This window comes from Lissotriton vulgaris, chromosome 11, assembly GCF_964263255.1.
Source record: "Lissotriton vulgaris chromosome 11, aLisVul1.2, whole genome shotgun sequence".
Taxonomy (NCBI): Eukaryota; Metazoa; Chordata; class Amphibia; order Caudata; family Salamandridae; genus Lissotriton; species Lissotriton vulgaris.
Window position 1 is genome coordinate 53778811 of NC_141699.1, and position 17991 is coordinate 53796801.

At 44.4% G+C, this 17991-nt stretch overlaps 1 protein-coding gene across 1 annotated transcript in view; it reads right to left on the minus strand.

Moving 5' to 3' along the window:
* Positions 1 to 17779, minus strand: part of LOC147678945 (glycine N-acyltransferase-like) — a 238623-nt gene extending 220844 nt beyond the window's left edge. Inside the window, exons 1-2 of the mRNA XM_086942442.1 lie at positions 17699 to 17779; positions 11992 to 12099 (exon numbers count right to left, since the gene is read on the minus strand). Coding sequence (XP_086798568.1) covers positions 11992 to 12099; positions 17699 to 17779 — 189 coding nt within the window. The remainder of the gene's footprint in view (positions 1 to 11991; positions 12100 to 17698) is intronic.
* Between the last annotated feature and the right edge of the window lie 212 nt (positions 17780 to 17991).

The window sequence follows — 17991 nt, forward strand, 5'->3', positions numbered from 1 at the left end:
TCATTCATTGGTGTAGGCTTGTCTTTGATCCTGTACTGTGCTCTGCTGCCTTTCAGTTAGGTAATACCTCCTACATTCATGCATACACCATTTTCCTTTCTTACAGATCTCTGTTTTAAGGTTGTGTGTTGAGATGTTTAATCCAGAAAAGCATGGAGTTTGTAATGCTTTAATGCTCAACCTTAGCCCATCAGCAACTAAATCATATGCATCTAACCAAGCATGGAATGCCATTCAAAAGGTACATTAACTAAAATTCTATGTAAAACTCTCTCCAAAAAACAACATGGCAAAGATATGAAGAGCAGTAAACCTCTTCAGTCAGGATCCGTGCTAATGCTACCATTCTCACCTCTGGACTGAGGGTACAGAAGCAATGTGCTTGAAGGTAACAGTGCCTCCTTTAGTCTATGGGAACTTAGCTCTACAAGCCAGGCATTAGTTTGAGTGAGCAGAGATGCTGACACTCTAAGAGAAGCATAGAGAGATACGGGGTCTCCCCATGTGGTTGTATGGGACTCTCAGGTTCCCAAGGACTAGATGGTGAGTCAATGGTCAAGTTCTTTACCAGCAGAAGGCTGATTCTCTCTGGCTTTACGTTTTGGAGTCAGTCTTCATCAAGTGTTAGGTGCAGAGGATGAAGAGAAGATTGTGAAACCTTGCTCTCTGATTAGTTTGTAAGCACTGAATGGGTCACCACTCTAATTCTACCATGCTAAAGTTTTAATGAAGAAAACCGATTTCACTGCATAAGGCATAGGCCCTGCTCAAGGCATTGACCCACAGCTTTTTGGTAGAGATTTCCAGGCATAGCCTATAGTGTTGGTTAAAAGGAAAGGACATATGAGGAACTGATCCTACACCATCCCACATGCCTCAGAATGTATTGTCCTGGCAACTCAGAATTTGTGTAGAACATTCTTAGTTTATTTGCTGCTTGAGGGAACACGTGTTTCTACCGCTGGTGATGGGATTCGTTAGCATTGACTTATATATCTGTGTGTGGTTTTGTGTGCATCTGTATGTCTACATATAAGTGATGCTAATGTGTGAAAAGTATAAGGGCAGTGTTGTAGTAGACAAGATGCTAAACAATTTTAACCAATCAGAGTATCATCATTGTCCCTTAAGGTTAGTAAACAACCATGCTTTTTTAAAGATCCTCTTTGATGACAACACAAGTAATACCCCCTGACCAATGTTGAAACGTTGATGTTTTCCGGGAAGAATAATGACTGTGGCACCTGCATAACCTTTTGGATTGCCTGGTGTAACATTTGTATCATCTTTGGGGGGAAAAGTGACTGAGGGTGAGGGACTGGAATGTGTAGGAGGGGACAGAGTTTCAGGGTTTTAACCATGTTCTATGGAGGATGAGGTATTCAACAATCGTTGACATTGTGATATGTATGGTGGTGCGTTATGGTTTGTATTGAAATGCGCAAACGTTAAAAGGAACAAGAAGTAAAGACAGTAGAGCCGGGTGCTCATCTTTTCATGTCTCATTCAAACTATTGTTTTCAGCCTATTCCCACAATCATCGGTCCTTATCTCACTACTTCTGAGATATATTGTGTGACATTATTCAGTGGACACCAGGAGTGTTAGTTATCTCAGTAATTTCTACAGCTGCCCCAGGTGCGGTGAAATAGTGATCTTTGTTCAAATGTCACAAAGAGAAGCACTACTGTATGCCATTCAGTGTGTGTAGGTATTTCAGCCACCCCCCAGTGTCTGAGAATGTAGATATTTGAAGTGGGGTGTTGTTACCATCCACCATAGCCAATCTGTAGTTGTTTAAGTCAAGAGGCTGTCACTGGTGGCTCACAAGTCCTGTCAGCCTTCCCACAAGCCAGTGATAGCTACGGACCGAAAATGAGTATATACATTAGATCAACGTTCTGTAATTAGCACCTTCACCAGAGGTCTTCCAGGGAAAGTCTTGCTCTGCAAAAATAGCTGGTGACCAGTGCCATTATGGAACTACCTTGACATATGTGTATTTTAGGTGTGGTTAGTATCAGTTTTATGCTCTTTGTGTTCACTAAGGCCCGTATTTACCATGTGATGTTCAGCTGCAAACCCAGGGTGTTGATGTACATAAGTTTAACATTATGTGAAGATATGCAGCAGTAGAGGAAAGATTTACTAAATTGACACATCAATACTGCGTGCAAAAGTAATTGAGAGGATGTGATGCTGTTAACTCAGGTTGCGTTTTGACTGCTATTCAAGGCTGGGATCGCAGACTGTGATCGAGTGACTGAGACAGAGTTTGAACAGAACAAGGCACGGTCAGAGTATGCTAGAAGACAAGCATCCGAGTGCATTTGTCAAAACTGTCATGATCGTGAGCCTTGGAGAGTTGAAAACGAACAGTAAGCAGCAGATGTTTAAAAAAAGAAAGGCACCGTTAGCAGTTTTTGCGAGAGTATGCAGAAAAGCGGCTTCATTTTGGAAGATGTTAAGACTGTCACATTGGCACAAAATTAGTGATATGTTTGAAGCGGCGCACGTTATTATACACAGAAAAGCCAACACAATTGTAACAGCACAGCGCTAAGCGAAGTGCGCAAGAAGTGATTAACTGTCATTCTTCATGTTTAAAAAAAAGAAGTGCGCGAAGAACGTGAGGAGCATACCTTCGTGTTTCAGCTCCCTGAGACGTTGTGATGTCTTCTTGTGTTGCACTTGCACTTTTTGAGAGCGGCGGCGTGCGCAGAGCCACCCGGTGCGACGCAGGATGCGTACCGCCATATTCAATTAATATCGCATTACGGAGGAGTCTTTCTTGGGAGGATCACCATAGAAACGAGCTTTTGGGGGATGTATGAGACTTTTGGATATTTCATCGTGTAGTTACTGCTGAGAGTACTGGCAGACGGTGCCCCTTTTCAGCAAGATGTAAGCAATTTTTGGGCCATGCCGTTAAGATTGGAGGCTGTTTGTTTTGGACAATGCAGGGGTTCAAAATAAAGATACTTTTCATTTCTACTGTTAGATGGGATGCCAGCATCTGAAGTATTTGGTGGACAGCTATTCCCAGTTCTCTGCTTACCTCGGGTGAGAGACCGCTCACCGGTGCACGAGACTTACACTTGCATTATTATTGCTGGTCAATGTAATGTTTGTCTCGCTGTCCGTGTGGGGTTAATGTGAATCAGTAGTAGTCATGACTGTTTACTTGAGATGGTGTGTACCTTGTTTTTGTGCTTCTTTGGAATTTTGGCTCGTGTATTTTGTGGAGGCCAGTGCTCTTCCAGTATATTTCAGGTGGGTAAATGGCAAGGGGGTGATGACTGCCGCTATGTTGTATCCAGGGCGTGGCGTAACGTTGTCTATTTTGGGGGTGGTGTGTTTTGGGGTAGTCTGTGCCTCATTTGGTTTATTTTAGCTGGTTATATTCCAGTTAGAAGAGTGATACCCTGTTTTTTTTATTTTATTTTGAGAGTGTTTTTTTTTATTTAAGGGCGGTGAGTACCCTATTAGAAAATTGGGGGCGGAGCGATAGCTACTCCAAGGTGTGGTTTACGGGGAGTGTTGTACCCCATTACGGTGCAGAGTGTTTTTTTTTTAATTTAAGGGTGGTGAGTACCCTATGAAAAAATTGGGGGCGGAGCAATGGCTACTCCAAGCTGTAATTCACGGGAGAGTTGTACCCCGTTACAGTGTAGAATGTTTTTTTTTATTAAGATTTAAAGGGTGGTGAGTACCCCATTCGAAAATTGGGGGCGGAGCAATGGCTACCCCAAGCTGTAGTTCACGGGGAAGATTGTACCCTGTTACGGAGCAAAGTGGACTCCATTTTTGTCACAAAATCAATTTGTGTTTGTGTTTCCCAAGGAAAGGGGATGGGACTTGGGACTAGTTGTGTTTGGGACGAGTTGTGTTTGGGATGTGTTAGTAACTGTTTGGGTTGTGTTAATAACTCTATCTTTAGAATGTGTGTTACGTACTTTTACAATCCATGTGTACCCTAGTCTCAATGATCTATCTTTTAGAATGTACTGTGTACTTTTAGTGTACTGTGTACTTTTATAGGGAGGGGTACATCAAAGCTAATTTTACCTATTCTAATTTTATCTTTTTGATTTCCCTAAAGAAAGGAGATGTGTTGTATTTAGCCTGTCTCTTTTCTACCTGTGGGATTTCATTGTCATTCACATGATGTCACCACTAGAACCTTTGGTGACATCATGGAGTGTTGAGGGCTAAGCCTGGTGACAACTGGAAGCTGGAACCAGGCAGGCTGAGTGTCAAGCTGGTCACTCCTGGTGGGTCTCTTTTATATTAACATCTTGAAGACTTGACCTGAAATCTATCTTGAATAAAACAACCTAAATTATACCCGGCTCCAGGCTTCTATTTACAACATTCTGCCATCTAAGGGTCCAATTACAAGTGTAGGGGTCCACAAACTGCCTGAAATTTGGGGGCATGGCAGTGGTGGTCTCCTGACCGCCCTATAATGTCTCGGGAGGTCAGATCACCACAACCTTCCACAGACACCAGTGAATTGCTGTTCCCTGGCAGTGTTACAGCTGTCAGGAGGCCGTAATGTGCTTGTTGGGACTGCTGCGGTCTCGCCACACATATTACGAGTTTCATCTCCACTGGCAATGTCATGGAGAATCCTCCTCCATAAACACCATGGCCACGAGGAAACAAATCTGTTATAAAAGGAAGACAGGCGGCACACCAGCGTCGTGTAGGTTAGGGTCTTTTATTAAGCAAAGACGTAGAAAACCCAACCATCAAGATCGGGACCAAACGGGCAACTAACGGCCATTGGACCGAACACTGGACATGTCACAGAGTCAGGAAGCACGAGCTCAGCGCGCGACATAAGCTGAGACACAGAGCGAGCAGGGTGAATATAACACATCTCTTTTCCTTAAACAGAGAATGAAAAGAATGCAACAGAACCAGAAGTCAGCTTTGATGCGTTTACCAGTAAGAGTTTGGCCTAGATGGCCCTCATGCGCCAAGGCAATGATACGGGGTCTAAGAGATACCAGAGGTATATATTTTTCGCCCCGCATAAGAATAAACTCGCCCTGTAAGGAAATCTCATCCTGTAACTGAACATAAGGCCTAAGAGCAGGTGAGACAGTACTTTGCCTTGACACCCCTTCCTTGCACATCTTAATTAAACCATCCATGACAAGATCTTTCCTCATTCCCTCCTAGATATAGAACTGGGTAAATCACTTTCTAAGTCATCTAAAAACGCGACCACATTCTCGGTCACCAACTCTTTAGGCAGCTCTTTAGTGTCGGGTAATCTAGATAAACAGTCCGCAACACTGTTGCACCAACCAGGTAAGTATTCTACATTACACGTGAACTCTTGGACACTAACAGCAAGTCTCGCTAACCTCCCTGAGCAATTTCTAATTCCCCCAGGGGCTAAAACCTTCAACAGAGGCTTGTGGTCCGTTCTGAGTGTGAATGTGATTCCCCATAAATACACTCTGAAATACCGGGTTGCCCATGCAGCTGCCAATGCTTCACGCTCTATGACCGAGTAATTCCTTTCTGTCTCAGTCAGAGAACGCGAAGCAAATGCAACAGTGTTTTGTTTACCACCCCCTTTTTGTGTTAGGACCGCTCCAATCCCAACAGAGCTGGTGTCAACAGTGAGGATGGTGTGATATGACTGCACAAAACTTGAGAGAATGTTAGCATCTAAGATGTTTTGTTTGATCAATAAAAAGGCATTCCTCTGATCTGCACCCCAAGTGAAACCTTTCCCTTTCCGCATGATGATTCGCAAGGGTTCTACCTTTTCTGCAAAGTTTTTTACGAACTTCGCATAGTACTCAACCATGCCCATAAAAGACCTTAGTTTGTCTTTGTCATCAGGTTCAGACACATTACAAATTACGCTTACAAGGTCTTTTTTGGGTTGTATACCAAGGCCAGACACGTGGTACCCCAGGTAATCTACTTCCTCAACAGCAAATACACATTTTTCCCTTTGCAATGTCAAACCAGCCCTTGAAAGAGCAGTGAGAACTTTATCTAGAATAACATTATGGTCATCAATGTTCAAACCATGAATCAGGATGTCGTCCTGGAAAAATACTACCCTTTCAATGTCTTTGAGGTCGTCTGTGATGATTCTTTGGAACGCACTTGCTGCCGAGCAGAGGCCAAAGGGAAGTCTTTTGAATTGGTATGTACCCTCCGGAGTGATGAATGATGTAAATTGCTTTGAGTCCGGATGAAGCTTTACCTGGTGGTATGCGCTGCGGAGGTCCAACTTTGAAAAGATCTTTCCTCCACCCAAACTCAGGACAATTTCGTTTATGTTTGGAAGTGGAAAGTTATCCATTATGACGGCTTTATTAAGACTTCGCATGTCCACACAGAAGCGCAAGGATTTGTCCGGTTTCTGTGTGATCACTACTGGACTCAACCACTGTGTGGCCTCCACAGGTTCAATTATGTCATCCTCCAATAACTGTTTGATAATCTTTCTGACCTCATCCCTTGCGGATAGGGGTATCTTCCTTGCGGTGTGTTTCACAGGTGCTACACTCTTCTTGGTTTTAATAACATGTTGGTAACCAACAGCCTCCCCCAATTTCTCATTGAAGATGTTTTCATGTTTTTTAAGAATGGCTTCTAGGTTCTCATGAACTATATTGCACACATTTTCTCCCTCCACACACATTACAGGTGGATCAGCTCTCGGGTTCACCCTTATATTTAGCTCATATTGGTGTAACCATCCCAATATTGCAGGGCCATGTGGGGATATATAAACCTTTCCCTGAGTAGTTCTCCCCTTAAACTTAATATTGGCCTCAAAGAATCCAAGGACACCAATGCTCACCCCTTGATAACCTCTTAGAGTGATGTCAGATTTCACTAAAACAGACTCGGTGCAAGATGAATTATACAATTTCTTTGGGATGATTGTATAAAGCGACCCTGTATCCACCATAAAATTGACAACAATCCCATTCAACTCAAAATCTGCTTTAGGCCGAGATAGGACAACACCCTCTGTTAACTCCTTGCTGCCAGCAGACGTAATCATCATTACCTCCGCTTCATCATCAGTAGCTTCACTCTCAACCATAGCAACCTTTTTTGAGCTATTTGTTCTACACATGCGTGCATAATGCCCTTTCTTCCCACATTTTAAGCAATCCCTAGACAAAGCCGTACAATTCTTGGAATCAGCTAAGTGAAAAGGGCTTCCACATCTGTTGCAAGACCGTGTGGTCTGTTTAAACTTGCTTGTTGTCCCACTTCTATTAAAAGAGGTTGTGGATTTCCCCCCCTTATTTGTTTGTCTCCCTTGTATTAAACCTATGCTTTCTGAAGCATCTGCCTGCAAACTTGCAACTTCCTGACTACTTGTGTGTCCCAGTTGTATTCGTTTAAGCTCCTTCATGCACCTATCGCTTTCTTCAGCAACTTTAGCAATAGTAATTGCCTCAGTGAGGGTGGGGTTTTTGGCTGCCCACAACTTTTCTTGTGTTTTTTTGCTAAAACATTGCACAATTAATTGATCCCGAATCATCTCATCCTGTATGTTCCCAAACTGACATTTCACAGAGAGTTCTCTTAGCCTAGAGACAAATTCATCTATTGTTTCATTTTCCCTTTGAGGGGCAGTGTAAAATTTGTGCCTGCGCATTACTACATTCTCCTGCTTAGCTAACCTCGTATACAGTCTAAATAGAGCATCTTTGTAAACATCATCAATGTCTAAAGGCGGGTTCGGCAAATATTTAAATACTCTTTGTCCCTCTTTCCCTAAAGCACCCAGTAACAAAGCCTTCTTCCTGATGGCAGAAAACTTTGTACCATCCAAGGCTATGATGTAATTCTCAAATGCCTCACACCAATCATCCCATTCCTTGGATGGTTCACCCGGGGCACTTAGAAAAGGGACAGGGGCTTGGATGGCATTATTCACTTTCATAGTGAATACCCAAGAGTAACACTTACAGCAATGTGAAAAGCTTACTTAACACAAATCTCATAAAAACATAAATCAGAGAGAAAACCACTCGGCAAGGTTCGTAATATCCCAATTTAAAGTGTGTGTGTCACTGTCGTTTACGTTGTGGATGCGTGACACACTGTGACAAGGTTAACTTTAAAGTGAGTGTGTCACTGTAAATTGGGCTTTTCTCCAAAATCAAAGTGCAGTTCCCTTGTGATTGCGTGACACACGGTGACGAAGTTGCTTAAAAGTGAGTGTGTCACTGTAGCCTGAATTACGCTCGTATCTGTTTTAAATGCACTTTCTTTGCTTGAGTGCGTTTCCCTTTTTAGTTGTTCCCCCCCAGTGGTGGGGCTCACTGGTACTGCCTTTCTGTTTACAGCGATAATTTCCCCTTTAAGAGCAATGGCACCACGGGGGCGCTGTTGCCTGCGTTGACGGGCTGAAGATCAACAGTTAATGCTCCGTCACGCCTCATACGAAGACAGTTCCAGTTCCCTTCACGGTGAGCGATTACTCAACATACCTTCTCTTGAGGCTTACGTTACTGGTTTTAATTTCAATCCGCTTTCTCTGGCCTGCGGGTATTTCCTTTGGTCGGGTTTTCTTTCTTGCGTCGTCTTTTCCGTTAAACTCTGTCTTTTCTTTCTCTCGTTACCCTCCGCCTTCAACTTTCGCCAAAATGTTATAAAAGGAAGACAGGCGGCACACCAGTGTCGTGTAGGTTAGGGTCTTTTATTAAGCAAAGACGTAGAAAACCCAACCATCAAGATCGGGACCAAACGGGCAACTAACCGCCGTTGGACCGAACACTGGACATGTCACAGAGTCAGGAAGCACGAGCTCAGCGCGCGACATAAGCTGAGACACAGAGCGAGCAGGGTGAATATAACAAAATCCTCTTCCACATGGGATGCACACAGGGGAGAACAGCATGTGCCCCCTGTATGTATGCACCCCAGTTTATGCTAAGCATGGACTTGTAGGTCCATGCTGTGCAGGAACAATTTATGGCGTTCCTGATTACGGAGCCTATTTTCTGAGGCAGCACAGTGGGAATTCCAAAAAACAGCCCATCAAACAAGGGAAAACTCTTAATCTGGAGGGCGGTCTGACCACAGCTTTGGCAGTGTGGCGGCAGGGTGGTCCTGGCATCACATCGCCAAAGTTTTAATAGGTCCTTAATTCTAGTTTCTTGGTCCACTACTTAAGTTGGAGTTCAGTATACCACAAAAGCCAGAAATTATCCATCCATGATTTTCAAATGCGTTAGTGATGACAACTTGAGGCATCTTGGAGTTCAATGGGCCCGTTTCCAAATCTACTCTTTAAGCAGTGCACTAATTCCCTGTGTTGCCAGCACTGGGAGGAAGGTAAATGAAATTCCTGTCTGATTTTCTCAAAGGATTATGGGGTGTCACTCTGGAGCAAATCAATTGAAACTACCTGGAGCAAAGAAATGGAGGCAGATTTAGGTCTGATGTTTTTTTCTTACAGTTCAGGCAACCCAGGCTGGGTAAGGTGGCCAGAAAGGCCCTTTAAATGGACAGCCATAATGGCAGTTTCCTACTATCCTGGTCTCGGTATGACATTTGGGAGACATATTCCAGAGACTTATATCTGTAGAATTAGTGGCTGCATGTAACTTGCGGTTCCAGAGTCTCGATCTTCTCCCTCTCCATATAAAGTACTAAGGGGCATATTACCTAGAAATAGTGATATTTATCGCTAAGCAGGGTTAGACCGAATAATTTTATCGCCGCGCTATGACGATTTTTATCGCTGAGATACCTTGCTTTTATCAAGGTTTATTGCAGAAACGATAAAAATCATTCGAAATGCGTGAATATTGCAATACAGCGATATTCAGGTATTACCGTGACAATGCTCTTAGCCATGTTATCCACCTACCATTGGATAACATGGCTAAGCACTGGTCAGGGCAGGCGTTAACTTTTGGAGATATTCGCGCTTAGTGCAAATATTTCCAAAACTGAGCCATTGTTGGTAATAGGAGATAGCAATATTAGCGACTGTTTCCAGTCGCTAACATCTTGGCACGCCCACTTTGCATGTCATGATCGCTATCTCCTACTAGCTGTCGCTAACTGGTGTTAGCGACAGCTAGGTAATAGGGCGATAAAATTATCGCCAGTGTAGCGGGATAAAGTCCTGCTAAAGCGCCGATAATGGCCCTTGGTAATATGCCCCTAAATCTTTTCATATATTGATCTTAGAACTTTGATAGAGATAGGGAGAGGTAACATTCTCAGTAGGTAATCATATCTAGAGGCAACCACCATTTTAACCACCTCTACTTTCACTCACTGTAATAGTTTTGAGGAGGGTCATTGTGTGAAGTCATTATCATACTTGTCATTATCTTCCATTGTCCTGTTTCCCTGTTAAATAGGATGGCATGTTCTAATTAATTTTATAACTATACAGGGAGAAGGATTCTGTCATAACCACCAATTTAGGGAGTGATGTTTCTGATTCTCTTGGGGTTAGGAGGATATCATTTCATTTCATGTCCGCTTTGATTGGCTGGATACTTATAGCAGAATAGGCTGCAAATGTGTAAGTGAAGTCTGGACACCTGTGTTTATAAGGAGTCAGTGGGAGAAATAAGCGTGGCTGCATTAGGGGCAGATGGTGAGTAGGGATGGGCTAATGGTTTATTCTGCCTGCGGAATAGGCTGAAGTTTATTCACTCCACATTACTCTTTATTGCAGAGTTCCAGACACATTCTGCCAGTCGTCTTGTGGGGAATTTTTCTCTTGCGAGATTTCAGAAAATGCAAGCTGGTGAGCATGAGCAAGATTTGCCCCTAACAGGATTTTCTAAGATGGGTGGCTGTGTGCAGTCACGATCAGTTGACTGCAGCTCGAGAAGATTCTACTCGAGAGTGGCAGCAACATCAACTAATGAAGTTCGTGCAGTTTTTACAGCGCTGCTAAACTGCAGTACAAGCTGCATATTTTCCTCCTGTTGGCGGAACTCAATGGAATCTTGCTGAATTTTTTCACCCCACAGAATTACGCAGAGAGAAACTCTGCGAGTTACGCCCACCTGTAATGGTGAGTAGGGATGGGTGACAGCCAGTATCTAATGTACCAAGGGACATGGACTGGGGGTGAAAAGATGAGAATACTGGTGGGAATGTGCATGGAACCAGAAAATATTCGAGGGTGTCCCCTGAACCCAAATATTAGCAAAGTAATTGGTGAAAGTAAGCAGTGGAAGAGGTTTCCTCATGTGTGATTTAATTTATTTTACATAGCGATGCTTCACTACATGTTATTGGAGCACTTTCCTTACAAATAATGATACACATGATGTCAATTCTGTGAGAAAACTACTCAACAATGGAGCAAAGAAATAAGTTCATGGAGTAGGATGATGCTATTATTATAACACAAGGTATGCCCCTTCGTGAGCACACATGTTGATGAGAAGTACGGCAATGGTCAGTATCAGACCAGGAGACAAGTGAGATGTCCAGGGTACCAATTAGTTCCAAATGTATCCAGAGATGCTGTGGTTACTGGATTAGTTGGCTCCATTTACCGCTAGTATATGAGGATGGCAAAGACAAAGCGAGCCAGGCAGGGACCAAGGAGTGCTCCACTTTCAGGTGCACTGCCGTGGCTTTTCCCTCCAAAATCACACCAGTGTTCAACTCTGCTAGCCAGAGATCTAAAACAAAATCTGAATAAAAACAATCATTCGCAGACAATAACTTAGGACACTAGAATGTGGCTGACAACAACGTTGCACCTATATGATGTATGATTTATAGCTGTTTTCTGTGTCATAAATAATTCTCCCAAACACATTCCACATCATCTACTGTAGAGCTATCTGGTATTTTATTATATACCAAACAGGGACAGTTCCAAAATCTTTACTAACTTTGAAAAGCTCTCCAGCTCTGAAAGTGCCTGTTCCCGTTAAATAATTATTAAAAACAGTAACAGGCACTGCAAGTAGTGCTAATAAGATGTTCGTCCTTTTTACTCACCATTGGTCGTTTCTTACATATCACAGTTTTAAATTCAGGCCAGGAATCCACTAGAACCTCCATATTTAAAGGATTTCCACGGTTTATGAAAAAAACCGAGCCATAGACCTGGGATTAAGAGGTAAACATCAAATAAAACAGGTTGCACCTGGAGGTTATCTCATAGACATTGGAAGACTAGAAAAGCAAAAATCACAGTAAATATTTAGGTGTTATCATGCTCCTGAACATTATTTTACACTTAAGCTGGTGCGCTGGGAGCAGAGGGACATTGCACTGTATCACAACACATGCTCTGTCTCCATTGCAGTCATGAACTCATTGCACTTGGGACTGCACATAATTGAAAGGTGGAATGGCTGTTTGAAGCAGGTGAAAATGAAGTCTGCATTAGTAGAATGACAGAGATCCCCCTGCAGGTGGCTTCAGTGAGTGACTGCATCTGCCTGCAGAGAGATGCCTGCGGTGGGCCTGGGACCAACTTTCTCCCCTTTAGATGAAAAACCAGAGAGGGCTCACTGACTGTGCTCCACCACCATGTGGCGTACAGCTAGTGTGCCTCTTGATAGCTCCTTTGTCTATGTGCTTACATCTGTAAATAGCAGAGTCGTGTCCCTGTGTCCTTGTGTCTAATACTGCACAGGGCAAAGGAAGCACCTCCTTCAGATCCTGTTGGGATGCATAAAGCAGATTCATATGCCTTTTGCATGCCCTGGCACTTAATGTGATATGCCCCACAGACATTTTAGTATTAAGAAAGTGGCAGCAAATGCTTGCCTGGCTCCTTATGTAATACATATCATGCCAATGCTACATGTGTGCCAGCAGTATCAATCAATCTGGGAATTATGAAGTGCGCTACTCACCCTTGAGGGTCTCAAGGGAATGGAGTTGGGGGAGGTGCAGCTCCAAGTCAGCTGAAGAGCCAGGTCTTGAGGCTCTTTTTGAAGGTGTACAGAGGGGGGGGGGTCTGATGTTGATTGGGAGCTTGTTCCAGGTATTTGCCACGATATAGGGGAAGGCTCTTCCACCCGCTCTTGTTCTGCAGATGCGCAGGGTTTCAGCTAGGGCAATGTCGGCAAAGCGGAGGTTTCTCTTGGGTACATGGCGGAGACTCTGTTGTTGAGGTATTTGGGTCCAGTGTTGTGGAGGGATTTGTAGGGGGAGTGAGTAGCTTGAAAGTTACTCTCTTCCTAACACGGAGCCAGTGGATATCTTGCAGGTGTTTAGTGATGTGTTCATGCCATGGGATGCTGAGGATGAGTCTGGCTGTGGTGTTCTGTATGGTCTGGAGTTTCCGTAGCAGGGATTTCTTGATTCCGGCATAAAGGGAATTTCCGTAGTCCAGTCTGTTAGTTATGAGTGCGTGGGTGATGGTCTTTCCGGATTTGGGAGGGATCCATTTGAAGGTATTGCGAAGGAGGCAGAGGGCGTTGAAGCAAGTGGAGGTGTTGGCATTGATCTGGCGATGCATCGTGAGGGAGAAATTAAGTATGATGCTGAGGTTCAGGGCGTGCTCCGTGGGGGTATGCTGCAGAGAGGTCTAAAAGCATGAGGGCCGTGGTGTGGCCGAGGTCAATGAGTATGCTGATGTCATCTGTGGTGGCAAGGAAGGCGGTCTCCGTGCTGTGGTTGATGCAGAATCCAGATTGGGAAGGGTCGAGGATGGCGTTCTCCTCATCTAGGTTGGTCAACTGGGCGTTGACGATCTCAGTGACTTTGGATGCAAAGGGAAGGAGAGAGATGGGTCGATAGTTTTTCAGGTCCATTGGGTCTGCAGAGGGTTTCTTGAGGGGGGACTGCACATTTCCAGTTGTCAGAGCAGGTGCTGGATTCAAAGGTGGCATTTATGGTGCGTTGTACCTTGGGTGCTATGGCGCCGGCATATCTGTGTAAGATTTGCAGTAAGCAGGGTTCCGTGGGGGCTTCTGAATGAGTGCTCTTCATGGTTGTGCCAGTATCTTCAGTGGTGACCTAGGTCCAGGCGGCGATGGTAGCCTGCCTGTCATTGCTGGAAAAAGGAGTGGTTTCTGGAGCCTGTTTGCTGAAGTTGTCGTAGAGGGCCTCCATTTTTTCGATGGAAATAGGAGCAGAGCTTATTGCAGAAGTCCTGGGAGAGTGTGATGTCCCTGGCTTTGCTGGGGGGTTTGGTGAATTCCTGGATGATGCTGAAGAGTTCCTTTGAGGTGCTGGGGTTAGCAAGGATTTTGTTCAGGATGAAGGTCCCTTTACTGGATCTGATAAGTTGGTGGTATTCTGTCATGGCATTCTTGTAGGTGGTCTGGATTTCAGTGCTTTTGCTGTTCCTCTATTGCTTCTCGATATGTCTGCAGGTGCCTCTGGATTCTCTGAGGTCTGTGGTGAACCAGGTAGCTTTCCTGAGGTGTTGTCTGTCAGGGTTGCATAGGGGGGCGAGTTTGTCTGCGCAGTTGGTGATTCAACGGTGTAGTTCTTTGGCTGCAGAGTGGGCATCAGTCGAGGTGGGAGGGGGTCGTAGTTGAGGGTTGTGTTTAGGTGCTCCTCTGTGAACATGCTCTAAGTCCCTTTGCGATGGGCGTGGTGTAGATTTGTGAGCGGTAGTTTTGTCGAAAGAGAAGTGAACACAGTGATGGCCCATCCAAGGGGGTTGGGTGGAATGACTGAAGTGGATGTTGGTCCCTCTTCTGAAGATGAGGTCAAAGGTGCGTCCTGCCTTGTGGGTGGGGGTGGTGAGGAGCTGTTTCAATCTAAGGGTGGCGAGGTTGTCCAGGATGGTGGCGGACTTGGGGTGGTTGAGGTTGTCAAGGTGGAAGTTGAGGTCCCGAATGAGTATTTTAGTCCATAGAGGCGATGGCAAGGGGCGCAATGAGGTCAGCGATGGTGGTGGTGAACGAACTTTGGGTGGTTCTGTAGGCAAAGGTGCCAGGTAGGGTCATTGTAGGGCTGGTCTAGATCTGGTAAATAAGGTGTTCGGTGGAGATGGTGAGTCCTCCTCCTGGGCAGTTGAGACTGTCCTTCCTCTGGATCTTGTATCCCTAGGGGATGGCGGTGGCGATTTCAGAGGTAGAGGTGAGGTGGTCCAGGTTTTGATGAAGAGGGTGACGTTTGGCGAGAGGGTGTCAAGGAGGTCCCAGATCTCTATAGCATGTCTGTGCAGGGTAGCGCTAGTTGAGGTGGATGAATCTCAGGGCTTCAATGGTGCTGGCATCAAGTGTGGGTGCGGCGGCCGTGGGGGTGCAGCGGATGGTGAAGGAACGTCAGCAGTGTCAGCAGGAGAACTGGCCGTGGCTGGTGTTCAGCATTACCAGCTGGCAGTCATTGTTTCTTCTGGGGTTGAGTGCGTGGAATTCAGCGGAGTCATAGAAACAGTGGTCAGAGAGCCGCGGTCCTAGCGTAGGTCGCGGTCCGGTCCCAGTCAGGTCACAGACAGGCCTGCCTTGGGCACGCCAGCGGCATTGCTGTGCAGCTGCTGCCATTGAATGGAGAAGGGGGGAGGAAAGCGCAGCTGGGAGATGGTAGTTGGAACCAGCAGGGGGACGGGCTGAGGGGGCAGCAGCAGGAAAGGAATAGGGCATGGATGATCCAACAATGAAAAGAAAGACAACAGATAACAAATACAAGGCACAATAACAAAAAAGACAAATGAAGACAGAAATGCAAGGCGCCATAATAACAAAGACAGAAAAACAAGCAAAAGCACAAAGACAGACAACAGCAGACCAGCAGAAGAGCAAGGCCCTCCCACTGGACCACCAGGGATAAGGCACAGACAGGAGCCTGCGGGTGGTGGAGGGCCTTGAACAGAGAGGAATAGGGGGCAGCAGCAATGGCGCAACAGTGGAGCTGCTGAGATACAGAGCAGAGTCCCTGACCAGGAGGTCAGAGGTCTTGCTCAGAGGTACATTCCCACATTTGCTTTGGGCGAGACCAATGGCTGCTACTGTAGTATAAATGCAGGCATAGAGAAAAAGGAGCACTAACTGCATGCCACACTGAAGTGGTGTATAGTCAGTGGGGCTTTCCCCTCCCACCAGTACACCCCTTGAAAGTGGATAAAGGCAGTCCCATTGACCCTTAAGTAATGGATAAGGTCCTCAGTCTTAATTTGAGGATAGAAAATAAAACTTTCTAGTAGATGATTGTCTGCTCAAAATTTGTCTGGAAAATGACTTTGCTGAGGTTCAGAAATCTGGGACTTATTTAACCGACAGCATTGTCTGAAATGTGTCCAAAGGGAATATAAGATAGATTTCAATTTATTTCAGTTGCTATTTATGTCTGTACTATTTTCTAAATCGAATGATGTCTTGTTTCTCTGTTAAACACTATATCTCCATTCTTCTATACATCAAAACTCCTTTCCTGAATGCTAATTAGAGTTGCCAGCCCTGGCACTGCTCTTTCGAACTCTCATCTCACTGGCAGTGACTTTGAGAGTGACTTTAAGAGAATGGAAATAGGGATGTATTTCTTTACTATCTTATAATATTATCCCTTTGTCAGGGGAACTGCAATCGAAAAAATATGTACAACAATGTTTAGTACACTGGGAGGAATGTGGAGCTATCAAGAAGTGTAAAAAACACCTTGCACTTGTAAAGGTGGTTTTTGCACTTCTTGATAGTTCCACATTCAGATTCAGTCAAACAGACATGTCATCATGTGCAATTAATGCATGGTTGTATTATTAGTACTGTGTCTTCCCAGTGTAATAAACGTTATACATATTTTTTCTATTGCAGTCCCCTGACGAAGGGAAAAGATTATCCCACAATGCATTGGGAAATTCAACAAGAAAATCAATGTTCATTGTTTTGTTTATATTTACAATATGTATATTAATTTCAAATAGTTCATTGTGTATGTATTTAACAATCATGGAACCGTGAAGAAGAATTTGTAATGGTTCAAGGTTTTGTGCATTTTCAAAAATATATGTGTGTCATAAGTAAAATTGAAATATTGATTTGTTTGTTGTTGAATTGAGCAAACTCAGTTTTGCATTTCGCAGTGCGGGGACAGGAAATTGATTCAACACACTTGCATTCAGGTTTATCTCCTGACTGTGTCAGTTTTTCCAGCTATGTCATCTCCTCCTTGCTCTCAAGTATTGTCTCTATGGCCGTGTTTTCAGTTTGTTGTATTTTTCTCTGAGTCATTTTTTTCCATTTTCACCACCTCAGACTAGATTGTAGGCCAGGGTGGTGAACTCCTCTCTGTGCACGCGACATTCTTTGAGCGAGGAAAATCCATTGCTAGACCACCTCCGAGCAAGATTTCTCAATGCGGGCAGTTGCGGATGGTCACAACCACTCATGTTGTGAACACATCCATTTGTGTTGAGGAAGCTGCCACTCAAGTAGAAAATCTACTCGAGTGGCAGAAAGAAGCTGCTCCCTCTTAGCTGCACATGGTGTAATTCGTGCAGATTTTTCAGCTTGGTACAAACACCCGGAGCTAAAAGTCAATGCATATTGCATGACCTAATGCACACCGCTGATTGCGGACCTCAGCGTATTGCTGCAGAGATTTTTAGTCACTTCCTAGCGTTTCACATATTGGAACTCCGCGATCTCCTCCCTGGCCTACTGGATTGTTTTCATCTTTCTGCAATCTTCTTCATGGTCTCCTTGCACTCTACTAGGTCTCATCTGGTACTTTACTGGGCTAGTAGTGTTGGTTAAATGGTTAAGCAGAAATAAAGAATAAATCCTTTTTTTTGCCTTACCTTAATAGACTCAGGGACACTCTGGGCAAGAAGGTCCTGTAGCTTCTTTTGATCCTCAGGGTGCTCTAAAGCCAGCATCATGATTCAGGAACGGATGTAGCAGAATGAAACTTTCTGCAAAAAAATTATACGGATCACTGGAGACCAAGAAAAAAAAATGAGATTCACAAGCTATATATTTTCAGTTCAACATAGTATAAGGGCTTCCATTGCATTTGTTTCCAAAGGTGGATAGATTTTGCCTACAGGGACCACATTGTTTTTATTCATCACAATAAGTGTGAAGGTGACCT